Raw genomic sequence first — 13,825 nt, 5'->3', positions numbered from 1 at the left:
ACGAATTTAAACCACATTTATAAAATGAATTTTTCTATTTTAGTATTTTGCATAACACCAGCAGAAAAAAAGCTCATTCTGGCGCCCCCCAAACAGGGGGGCCGCCTACAGTGCATCCCTTGCAGGCCCGTTATCGCCGGCCCTGCCTTGCCATATACCTATTCAAGATCTTCCTTGTCCTGGACAATTACAATTTGGTCATCTGCGTAGTGCAGCGTGTAGAGTATCGTATCTCCTATCGGTAGTCCCATTCCATTGCACTTTTTCTTCCATGTCTAAGGGCAAATACTAACAACTTTCATTTGTCATATCTTACAGTCAGAGAGTATCTCTTCCTTTATTTGATTATTTTTATTCTTATTGATATATCTTATCAGTCTTATTATGTTAATTTTTCTTTCCAGAATTACCAGTGTGGAACTTCGACGGAAGTTCAACAAATCAAGCCAAAGGACACAACTCAGATGTCTTTCTGTGCCCAGTAGCTATGTACAAAGATCCATTCCTCAGAGGAAACAACAAATTAGTCCTATGTGATACATACAAATACGATAGAACTCCCACGGAGACCAACCATAGAGTAACATGCCTGCAGGCAATGAAAGCGGCACAAGAAGAGAAACCGTGGTTCGGAATCGAACAGGAATACACATTGTTAGATATGGACTTGCGCCCGCTTGGCTGGCCCAAGCACGGTTTTCCAGGACCCCAAGGACCTTACTACTGTGGTGTTGGAGCGAACAAAGTGTATGCTCGTGATATTGTCGAGGCGCACTATAGGTGCTGTTTGTATGCTGGTGTCACAATCTCCGGAACCAATGCTGAGGTTATGCCTGCACAGGTAAGACTATGTTTATACTTGCTTTTCTACTTAATCCCTTAGTCATTTATGAGTTATTCAATTTGACGTTATCATTTTCGCACAGACTTGTCTTATTATCGGGATACTGAAGAATGTAGAGAATTATAGAATAATAAAAATGTATGGTTAAGTTACGTGTGAAGAAGTATATAAGAAACAGTAGCAACAAGAATAAAAAAGAATTGTATTAAGACATTTCCACGTTAAAATTAAATCCAAAACAAGCTGCTGCATAGCATTAGAAGTGTTAATGTAAAAAAAGTTAATATGTAGTCTGAGTTAATATGTAGTCTGATTATCGGAGAATAGGCCATTTTTGGGAAAAGTTATTTACCAGCAATTTTATTGCTGGAGTCGAAGCTTATGATATATATATATATATATATATATATATATATATATATATATATATATATATATATATATATATATATATATATATATATATATATATATATATATATATATATATATATATATATATATATATATATATATATATATATATATTAATAATATAGGTATGCAAAGTCCGCAGATAGTGTGCTACTTTTTTTATTAACAAAATGGCGCCTACAAAACGTGTTTTTTTTTCAATTTTTGCTCCATAACTCCGAACATTTTAACTTTACACCAAAAACACCGTAATAAAAATTCACCGAAATTAAATTCTGCATAAAGAACTGTTTTTCCCGATCTGTTCCGATGAAAATTTTCCTCGAAAAATGCGGGTTTTCCCAACAAAATCTTTAAATTTCAAATAAAGTTTTAGATAAGTAATTATCTACCAATAATTAAATAACTCGGTGACATAAAAGCTTTCTTGGTTTAGATTATAGTTCCAGAAGCCGGTGAAAATTAAACGAATATTTTAGCAACAATTCAATTGTTAATTAATAATTTACGGTCGCAATAATAACCAAAATAATTATGATACACTGATCAAACTTTAAAATCTTATAAAGATGAGATGCCTATTTAATATTTTGTCGACAATTTTGTCGATTAATTTTTTAATTTTTTTGAATAATCTTTAAATGATAAAAAAAAAATAGTTATAAACAAATTAATGTTTCTCAGAAAGTTTTTATTATATTCTAATTTTAAAATAGGTAAAATGCGTATTTCAAAGATCTTGAAAATGAATGCTTTAAAACTTTTTTGCAACCATTTGCAAAAAAGTTATGAAACAGCAAAATAAACATACGATTATTACGTTGTTTATAATTCTTTTTAATTCTTTCAAAGCGTAAAAGTGAGTTTAAAGTATAAGCTAATTACTTACAAAAAATATCGATTATTAGTTTAATGGTTATATTTTAATTAAAGATTATAATTTTTTTTTTGTAATTTAAACGCGCGAAAGTAGACTAATACAGTACCGTAGCTAAATTTTCACTCGAAGCGACGACCGCCGCGCGACGTAGAGTAGTATTTGTGTGCTGCGTGTCAATCGCTTCGAGGAACATTTTAGTTGCGGCTCTGTATCAAGCCGACTTTCGCGCTAAAAATTACAAAAAAACATTTTTAATCTTTGATTAAAATATAACCATTGAACTAATGTTTGATATTTTTTGAGAATAATTAGTTTGTACCCTAAACTCACTTTTAAGCTTTGAAACAATTAAAATAAATTATAAACAACGGACTAATCGTATGTTTATTTTGCTGTTTCATAACTTTTTTGCAACTGGTTGTAAAAAAAAATTTAAAGCATTCATTTTCAATACCTTTGAAATAAGCATTTTAAGTATTTTTTAAAATTATTATATGTTAAACAATTCTGAGAAATGTTAATTTGTTTATAACTATTTTTTTAAACATTTAAAGATTATGCAAAAAAATGAAAAATTTATATTTTGTCGACAAAATATTAAAAAGGCATCACATCTTTATAATCTTTCTAAGTTTGATCAATGTCTTATGATTATTTTGGTTGTTATTGCGACTGTAAATTGTTAATTAACAATTGAATTGTTGCTAAAATATTCGTTTAAATTTCACCGGCTTCTGCAGTTATAATCTATACCAAGAAAGCTTTTATTTCACCAAGTTATTTAATTATTGATAAATAATTACTCGCCCAAAAAATTTATTTGAAAATTCGATATTTTGTTGGGAAAACCTACATTTTCCGAGGAAAATTTTCGTCGGAGCAAATCGGGAAAAACATGCCTCGATGGAGAATTAAATTAAGGTGAATTTTTATTTAAATGTTTTTGGCGTAAAGTTAAAATCTTTGAGTTATAGAGCAATAATTGAAAAAAACACGATTTGGGGCCGTCATTTTGTTAATAAAAAAAGTAGCACATTATCTGCGGACTTTGCATACCTATATTATTAATATATAGGATCATAATATTCGATTCCAGCTATAAAATTGCTGGTAAATAACTTTTCCATGAATTTTCCTAATTAGCCCAGAGTATAATGAATAATTAGCAGTCCCTACATTTAAGTTCTTCATACTTCCTCATTTCTAACTCTGTCCTTCCGTGATATTCTACGCAGTTCTAAGTTTTTGTCTCCTTGATTTTTATTTTCAAACCCAAAGCTACACTTGCAAGAGTTAGATAGTTAGATCATTTATAGCAGTTCCATTTTATCTTTTCCCATGTGGCACGGTTCATTTTCAGGCAAATTATAACAAATCATAAAGTGAAACGTACGCCGATGTGTATAGTATATAGTACACAATATACAAAATGTATATACACATCGACGTTCGTTTCACTTTATGTTTTGACCTAATTTGTTTGAAAATGAATCGTGACGCATGGGAAAAGTTAGAGTGGACGAATAATAAAAGATATTGAAGATCTTCGATGTTATCTGTCACTATCGCTGTGTCATCGGCATACCTAATGTTGTTATTAAATATGTTGTTTACTTTAATATCCTTATTATTAAGACCTACCACTGCTTCTCCATATATCAGGATTCACCTCCCTCCTATCTCTCCTAAGTTCCCTCCTTAAAACGTTGTGTCTATCTTCTAAATATTTCTTGCTATTTTCTCAATGTATTACTCTCCTAATCTCTACACATTTTTGTTCTTGGTTTGAATATATTTACTTGTTTTTGTTAACTTAGTTTTTTTAGTTCATAAAGTTCTCTAGCTATATTTTCCCTGTTCTTTCTTCGACAGATTTTCTTTTCTTCTTTATGTAGTTGTTTATATTCCTCCTCTGCTTGTCGGCTTTTGTGCCCCTGTTTCATTAGTAAATATGCTCGGTTTTTCTTTCCAATCTAACATTCTCCGACAAAACTGTCATTCTTTATTGTTCTTCTTTGTTTATCTTTCGTATCTAGTATTTCTTCAGCTGATTTTTATGATGTTTCTACACTCCATTTTTAACTAACACTCTTTTTATTTTTGATCCGAACTTTTGAATTCTGCTCGTTTTTTGTATTATTTCACAGCCACCTAAATCTTTAGGTGGCTATTATTTACATTGCAACTTACCTTTGTGTTCTTTTCCCCGTGTATGATGCATTGTTTTCTTTAAAATATCTAAAAATCTTGAATACAGGGTGTTAATTTGCTTTTCCTATAATTATACATTTTTACACGTATACACTAGCATTTGCCAATTTTTTTTTGTTTACGCGACTATCCTTCTACTGAAATTATCTATTAAAACAATAACAAAAATATTTACAAACATGTACCGTAGACTGTATGTCTAATTTTAAATGACTCACATCCAAAATGTTTCGTGGAAAATTCTGTCGTTTTACATTTTTTAAGTTATAATAATTATAAAAATAAAATACTTACGCTTATTAAAAATAAAATACTTACTTTGCCTTTATAATAATTATTTTTAATATTTAATATTTTCTTAAGTTTGATAATGTAGAACATTGGGCCATAATAAATTCTTCACAAAACAGCCGAATTGATTACAGATAGACAGATCTGATAGAGAACATAATGTATGTATATAGGAATGCCTCAACTAGAATAAGATTATATGAAGGAACAGAACCATTTCAACTAAAACGAGAAGTTAGACAGGGAGATACAATCTCCCCAAAACTATTTAGTCAAGAGCTGGCGGCTGTCTTCAGAAAAATTCAGTGGGAGCAACGAGGTATTAAAATTATTGGACAATATCTGAACCACCTACGATATGCGTAATGCGGACGATATAATCTTAATCGCTGATACAAAAGTAGATTTAAAAACAATGCTAGAAGAATTAAAAGATGAAGCCGAAAAAATAGGACTGAGGATGAACTACAATAAAACAAAGATTATAACAAACAGGGATGAAAACTCCTCGATCACGTTAGGTCAAAATATAATAGGACAAGTTAAGGAAAATATATATTTAGGACAGATCACGTTCAGCAAGAAAAACCAAACAGTAGAAATGAAAAGGTGAATCAGACTGGCCTGGGTAGCATTCATATCTTTGAACGCGAAATTTTAACCAGTGTACATTTCCTGTTTTCACATATGGCTCCCAAGTTTGGACACTTACAAAAGAGAATATCGATAAAGTGGCAAAAGCGCAAAGATCGATGGGAAGATGCTGCATATAAAACTTAAAAATCGGTAAAGAAACGCCTGGATCAGAGGAGTAACCAAAGTGAAAGACGTTAAGGAACAGGTGGCAAAACTCAAATGGAAATTTGCAGGTCACATCATCAAATAAGCAGATGAAAGATGGAACAAGCAAATAAAAGCATGCCGGATCCAGATGGATGACCACAGCGCTGGATAGAAAGTAGTGGAAAAAAGAAGGGGAGCTCTATGTCCAAAGATGGATAGATTAAGGCCTGAAGATAGATAGATAGTTAAGTCTGATAACGCTTATGTCATCGGCATAGGCGGCTATCTATATCTATTGTTTTCTATATTCATTTTTTAGGAATCTAATTCTTCTTATATTCAACTGTCTTATATATTTGAGAGACATGTTGGTTCTGATGGCATATTCGTTTTCAGCAATCCAAAAACATCTCGTGTAATCTATTTGCATGCATCAATTTAATGCCAAAAACCCTCGAAACTCCAGAAGATTACGTGCTTTGGCAGTGACACGGGCACCAGGTGCTCCGGGGAGTCGGTTCTGATGGTGTATTTGTGTTCAACGACTCTAAAAACCTACAAGTAATCTGTTTGCGTCAATTTAGTGTCTATAACCCTCGAACGTTTTGGATGATCTGCCTTAGCAGTGACCTTGGGCACCAGGTGCTCCGGAGCTCAGTTCTGATGGCGTAGTCGTATTCAGCGACCCTAAAATCCCTCAAGTAGCAAAATCTGGCCCTTAGTATACTTATTTTGACATGATTATGCATTTTTGGAAGCATTTTAAGATGCAATTATGCATTTCCATCCATTTTTCTATAGTAGAATTTTTTCCCGAGATCATCCTGAACATAATGCAAGTCTCTAGGTGCTGTATTTAAAAATCGATTTATTCCGGTGTTTTTAGTCTTAAATGCCCTGGTCTATTATGCTCTTTTCTTCAATTAAGCAAGTTAAAATACCTAAAATCTTGAATCTTGGGTGAATTTTGAATTTACTTTTGCCAGAATAACATTAACATTTTTGCACGTACTTATCCACTAGCATCCGCCAATTTTGTTTGTTTACGTGACTATCCTTCTACTAGAATTATCTGTTAAAACGATAACAAAAATATTTACAAACATGTAAAATACCGTAGACTGTAGATGTATCAAGTAAATAATTTATTTTTAAATGACTCACATTCAAAATGTTTCGTGGGAAACTCCGTCGTTTCATATTTTTTAAATTTTATTTCCTAGTATAAAGGTGTTATATAGGACACACGTGCCATTTTAGAGGTCATGTTTATTTGCCGATAAAAATTATAGAAGTGTTTTCAAATTTGAATTTGAATTTTATGTTTTATATAAACTACAAAGTTTTGTACATACATAGTACGAACTTTTATCAACAAAGAACGTTAACCCTTTATTTTCGAAAAAAAAAAGATTAATAATGTGTATCCTTGAATTAAATTAAATAAATTATACAAAAATATAATCTAGCAACAATTATAATATAGACTCATAACATCATTAGTGAGGACAATCTGTTATCAATCATTAATGTAACTTTTTAAAACATTTTTTTGTTGACATAAACTTGTTAACGCAAACTCTAATCCTAATCGCCTTTTCTAAAATTATCTGAATATTCGGTATCATTTGCAGGGCACCTTTGAGTTCACTCCCGGCTTGAGCAGGTAGTTATTTTATTAGTCGAGTTTACTCCTGACCGTATTCGAATTCACTCCCGAACGATTTTACAATAAAGCATGATTAATAGTTATTTATGATATAAGTGTTAAAAGTACACGTTTAAGGCACGCATGTGAAAGTTTTCACATGAGTGCCTTAAAAATGTACTTTTTAACACGCATATCATACAATATTTTTTCTACAAACGTAATTACAGGACAATATCTAGAAAATCTTTTACTTGAACTTGACTGACATTTCATTTTTATATTTTTTTGACATTACATCAAAATTGCCTATACGGTCAATACGAACTGCAGTGCCATAAAAATTTTAAAGCACTAGTGCCTTAAAGTAGCATTTTTAACGCTCGTATGGAGTGCTAAAAATTGCATTTTTGACACGGTTGTAGAAAAAGGATTTTATTTTTCCGAAATTTAAACATTGTTGCCAAATAATACTTTTATCCACAAATATAACTAGATAGATGAAAATAGATTGATGGTCAAGAAAAATGACTGCTTAAAATTCATGAAAGATGCGAATCCAGGTATGATTCTTATCGAATTATTTATAAGGAAATCTTGGTAGTTCAAAACATCTCATCTGTTCTAAATGAGTATTCTCATGTGTTAATGATATTAAATTTAATGCCAAATGTCAGCATCTCTTCAAGCTATTTCGTGAAGAATAAAATAAAACCCACGTGAGACTTTTACTTCATACTATACTGAAATAAGATCGCCATCTAAAGGGAACTGCTTGAGAATATTTATATATAACTGTTGGCTCCTGTGAACGATTTTTCAAATGACAAACCTGAAATGAAGTATCTGTTCACAATCGATGGTAAAGCATTTGTGAATTATTATTTAGTGGATATATTTAAAACTAAATTATGTATGAAAAACGCAACTGAGGAACAAATAAAATTCTTGTCGATGCAAAGCGAATATATTCGGTTTCATTGCCCATACTGAGTTATGTCAGAAACATACTAACAACAAAACCTTTGAAGAGTTTCATTGGTTCCAAAAATATGAAGTAACTGATACCCCTTTACTTGTTATTGTCAAACATCAGAATGTTCTATTGGCTGATTTGAAATGAAGATTTCTTGATATAAAAGAAATTGATTTTCCAAAATGGATGTTGCAGCCAATGTTCGTGGATTCGCGGAATTGGAAAATGAGAGTCAGTTTTTTATTTTATAAAAACTGACTGATTTGCTGACAAAGGAAAATTGGTTGGACATAACAAAAAGTGGAGACTTGAGACTGAACCAAATTCGAACCTAATATAAAATCTCTGTCCACGAACAGCAAGAATCAAACACAAGGATCTCACTAAATTAAAGTAAGGAAAATCTTTATTAAAATTATTTGGAATTTGAATTTGAGTTTTTTATTATATGTTTAAAAATTTAACTGTCTTTCGTTAACAATTTACTAGTGATTTCTTCCTCAAGTCTCTCATTAAGTTTCGTAAGTGAACAATTAAATTTTTTATATCAAAAATTATTGTTACATAGGGGAGCATAAGAACAAGAACAAAAACATACTGTTCGTCCGGTATAACGTTTTCCATGGGTCACGATTCATTTTCAAACAAATTAAGTCAAAACATAAAGTGAAACGTACGTTTAATCTTTAACCCGGCACCTGCCACGTGGGGTGCTACCAGCACCCCATAACATATTTTTATCAAATATTTGGTATTTCAAGTTTGGTAACTGAGCTGTGCGTCATAGTAGCTTTTTATAATATTATATAGCATAGATGTGTTAGTGTTTGAAGTGGTTATTTAGTGTCATTGTGAACTTATAGCTCTAAAATCGAATTGGGGTGTCATCATCTGGCACTTTAAATTTTAATTTTTTTTTATATTTTAATAAACAGGTCAAATTTATATGTTTTATTGAAATAAATGATTTAAATTATTAATATAAACTATATATTCACCAAATCTTAATTTTTTTATATATTTTACTTGACTTCATTTTTTATGGCTTGGTACTTGCTAATTTGCTTATGACACCTTTTTCATTTTATTTTTTAAATTTTATAACATATTAGTGGCTAATAAGTCAATAAAACATGTTTTTTTTTATATTCTTGTGTTACTCAACACATTATTTTGTTTTTTAAACAAGTAGATCACAGAAAATTTTTAAGGGGTGGTGTGAGCACCCCACGTGGCAGTTGGTGCCTTGCAAAGCCACGTGGCAGGTGCCGGGTTAAGAAATTGTATAATAATATCATTAATAGTTTTGGTGTTGAAGCTTAGTAGGTGTGAAATATTCAGCGGTAAACTTACATTCTGCTTTTGAAGTCAAGCAATTAGTGCTTTCGTATGGTATTTATTAAGTTCACAATAACTAAAGATTATATGATTTAAATCTGCAGTAGAGTAGTTATCACATGAACAGAGAGAGTTGATACGCATTCCTATTTTAGTTAAATGTGGAGGAAACTTGCCATGGTTTAATCTTAAGCGACTAAGGGATGTGGAATAAAATCGAGTAATGTGATAATCCAATATTATGTGGGATATTTTGCGGAAGTTGTGGGTATACGTAAGTGTATGGATTCCTCGAAGTTTGTACAAACTTGAGCCAAATAATTTCCCATTTCTTTCGTAAATCTTTTGCCATTTCATCCACTATCTCATTTTTTTTATTCCGGCATTCCCTTTTACCCAGATAAAGACCAAGTCATTGCTATTATTTTTAAATCGAGCGATTGTCTTTTTAATATGGCATAACAAGAGCCGGATTTAAGACAGTGGGGGCCCCTGGGCAGAATTGTTGTGGGGGCCCTACCTTCTACCATTAAAAAAAATTTTGATCTACTTTTATAAATATATTTTTAAATAATAAAAAGTACAAGAGCTGTAACTTGTTACAGTAAAATATTAAAAATAATAGTAAGATGTATGGTTAAAGTCCGGGAACTTTTCGAGATATTTTAATTGAAAAGTCCTAGATTATGTGGGACATATCTAATCTAGTTGCATTAAGACATCGTGTTCAATGCTCATTAGAGAGAGATGATTCAAACACTCTTGGCCCATCATAGACCGAGTTGATTTTTAATTAACTTAAAGTTTGAGAATGATCTCTATACACTGCAGTAAGTTACCATCAGAACTAAATACAAACAAAGTGTCACCTCAACATCTGGAAAAGCATCATTCATATTCTTTTCTTTTAGCAGTCGTTACATTTGAAGTTCTTTGCTTATATTTGATGAGCCGATTTCCTCTTTAAATGAATTGAAGAATTCTACAAACTGTACCAGATGGACACATAACTTTTCATCTAAATCATTGCCATTGCTATAAATGTTGCTAAGCTTTAGTGAGAGAGCTTTAATTGTATTGAGAGTTAAATTTTCCAATTTTCCAAAATGATGTAAAAATCCAAAATTGGAATGAATGGATTCATATGCAGAAAGCCTCTGACTTAAAGAGGTAATGAATTGATCTATAATAGCGATAAAATTTTGAGTTCTAAACTTCTCTGCTGTTTTCATATCTTTTGAAATTGTCACATTTTGACGGTATAATTTATTTAAGTGATCTCCTCAGCTGCCACTCCTCAACTAAGGTCAATATTTGGATCTTGAAGAATACGACTTGTGCTGTTTGTCCTCTCTAATATCCTCTCTGTGTCCAGTAAACACATTCGATTTATAGGTAAACCATTTGCAATGCTACGAGTTTTAAATTGTTGCTCATCGTCTTCTGAAATTTTGGATAATGCTCCTTTAATCTGATTATAACCTTAACTAGTTCTTTTGCTGGATCACCTCCACCTATAGATAACCATCATACTACTGTATTTGCTCTTTTAGGAATAATAATATTTTTGCCACGGTCTGCGTTGCTGTCGCTTATAAAGACGCAGCTTTTAACCATTTAATTTAATAAGTTGTATAAATATGCGGAGCAAGTGAAAAATACATATAGGTAGTTCTTCTAAGAAATTAAAGAATGCTATGCTATGCTAATGCATGATAACACTCAGTTGCAGCTTTTGAAACTAAATTTAGAGATTGGGTGACACAAAGAATCCACAACGCCAAGATATTATGTTCGATAATTTTAGCCTGAACACCATTGTATTTTTCACTGATAACTGACGCATTATCGTAGGGCGGTCTCCTGCAGTTTTCAAATCGATATCATGTTCCTGCAAAAATGTCATTAGAGAATTAAATATATCTTGTGCTTTATGACCGCGATTTGGCAAAAATATGGTAAACCTTTCAACAGTATGTAACGAAATATCACAGTTAATTGATCGGTATGAACTGAATAATATTTTGACTTCTTAATCCTTGAAACTCTTTTATTTAATACGTTTTGACCCATGGGATGTACAATTTCCTCACAAATAGTTGATGAAAGATAGTTGGTATGTCCGCTTCAAGGATTTGAATATTTATTAATATGGTGCTTCAAAAATTGCTCATATTCATCTAATATAGTCGGTTCGCTAAACTCAGACACAACTGCCTAGTGATTTTAGTAGGTAATTTTTTGTTTTCGACCAATTTTGCCAAAGTTGGCAAAATTACTGTAATTATTAACTATTTAGTAGTTATTTTTTTGCCAAATTTTACCAAATTGGCAAAATTATTTACTAAAATCACTAGCCAGTTTTGTCTGAGTTTAGCGAACCGACTATAATTGGAGTATTCCCAAATAATTTCCATTTTGTGATGAACTCGGCAACTCATTTTCGACGCGAAATGCTAAATCTCGTTCACAAATAAACTTTATAACACTAAAATTAGTCTTTAAGTTACCATTTTCCAATATTTCTTTATTTCTTCGGCCTGTTTTGCTATTTCAGTATCAATACGCCCAATTTTTTCGTGTGCTTTAGACATTTCGTTATCCATAAGCATACTATCTGCATGTTTCCAATCACAACATCCTCTGTGGCTAAAATGTGTACCAACACTAGATAATAATTTACAAACGAAGCAATACACTCACCCGGTGGAAGCTGAAAAACAGAACCATGAATAATGTATTATATCACTCCTACTCTCCTTCATTTTATACTTGTCATACATTGTCGAGTTCCTGTATCTCCTGCCAATATCTATTTAATAAACACCTCTTATGTTTGGGGCTTTGTGGGGGCCCCGAAATGTGGGGGCCCCGGGCAGCTGCCCAGCCTGCCCCCCCTTAAATCCGGGCCTGAAACAACTCATTGTTGTGTTTTTTGTTATTGGTTGTGATATTGCTTCAAGAGCAGATACAGAATCTGAGAGTATAACCGTGTCTCCAAAGTTCTGTTCAACCGCGTAAGTTAGAGCTCTTTTAATAGCATAAAGTTCGACAGTGAGGATAGAAGTAAATTTAGGTAGTATAAAAGAATTACCACTTTTTATATTAGAAACATAAGTGCTACCTTGTTAAACACATAGTATGTATATCATAGATTTTCTGACGTTCTAGACGTCACCAGACATTTCTGGGTGATTCCATGACATCTAGAAAATTATAGTAGGTGGCTACTTCTTCTTTCACGTCAAGGGACTCTTTCTATGTAGGATCAATCCACGGAATTGTCGTAACACTCAATATTGTATGTGTATAGGACGAGAGAAAATGAATTACAACTAGAGGATAGTAATGGTTATCGATTCAAGCTCTTATTACGTATACCTTGGTACGAGAATCTAACACTCAAAAAAATTTAGTGTGTAATATTGATTAACAGTGATTATTGAATAGTATTTTAAGGTTCAACGAACTTTTAGACATTGACGGATGTATTTCGTTATTGTCACAATGATTGAATAATAATTGGGAAAATAACTAGAGTACATTAATCAATAACACTCAATTTATTCAGCCAATAACTTAGTTTCGTATATTTAATAAATAATGTTAATTGTGGCAGCAACTCACTTTCTTGAATTCGTACATGACAAGCAATTACCTTGGTTTATTGTGACAACGTACAGATTTCATTAAAACAATGTACAAATGTTGTTAATATAGAGTAATATATGATTATTGTATAGATCTAAGCTGATTGTTGTGACAACAAATGCATTAATCAATCTACTATTGCCTTTAATACCCACAATCAATGCGTTCATTGTGACAATAATCGTAGTTGTTGAGACAATAAATGTTTTGCTTGACCATTTGAAATGTAACGGTTTTTCCTTATCGTGATACCCCTAGCTTCTCTGTGTTACCATTGTTTAAGAAAGAATTCTTTATTAAACAATGCTGTTACCTCTACCGAAGTGCCGAATAATAATTTATTTCGCTTCCAAGTGTAGTCCGTAGTAGAAGGAAGTTTTCGTGTGTCTCTTATCGTGAGAAAACTAATTATTATTTTTGAAAATTTAAATGCAGAATAAAATATTACAGTATTATCGAGGGTCTGAAGTCCCTGAGAACTTCTATAATGATTATTTTAATAAGTCACAGGGGTGGAAAAGAGAAAATTTAGTATGATTTTTAATTTCAAATATACCATTCACAAGAAACTTTTTGTTTATTCTAAGTGACTTTTTGCCCTAGGTAATAATGTAATCTTTTATTCTGCGTTTAAATTTTTCAAAAATACTTATTAGTTTTCTCAGGATTTCAAAAAAAATGAATGCGTTTAAAAATAATTCGATCGAAATTTTGCACCTGCGCTCTCAAAAAGGATTAAAGTGTTATACATTTTTGGAATCACTATTTCAAACGCTTTTAAATAAGCTG

The 13,825-nt window shown here is 31.8% G+C and overlaps 1 protein-coding gene across 4 annotated transcripts in view; it reads left to right on the top strand.

The window, feature by feature from the left end:
- The window catches only part of LOC126883095 (glutamine synthetase 2 cytoplasmic-like), a 359,158-nt gene that overhangs the window by 296,835 nt on the left and 48,498 nt on the right, over positions 1 to 13,825 (top strand). For all 4 annotated transcript variants that reach the window (XM_050648330.1, XM_050648331.1, XM_050648329.1 and 1 more), the window contains exon 3: positions 405 to 841. In XM_050648330.1, coding sequence (XP_050504287.1) covers positions 405 to 841 — 437 coding nt within the window. The remainder of the gene's footprint in view (positions 1 to 404; positions 842 to 13,825) is intronic.

Source organism: Diabrotica virgifera, chromosome 4, assembly GCF_917563875.1.
Source record: "Diabrotica virgifera virgifera chromosome 4, PGI_DIABVI_V3a".
Lineage (NCBI taxonomy): Eukaryota > Metazoa > Arthropoda > Insecta > Coleoptera > Chrysomelidae > Diabrotica > Diabrotica virgifera.
The sequence above is the reverse complement of the archived record's forward strand: the minus strand, read 5'-3'. Positions and strand labels throughout refer to the sequence as shown.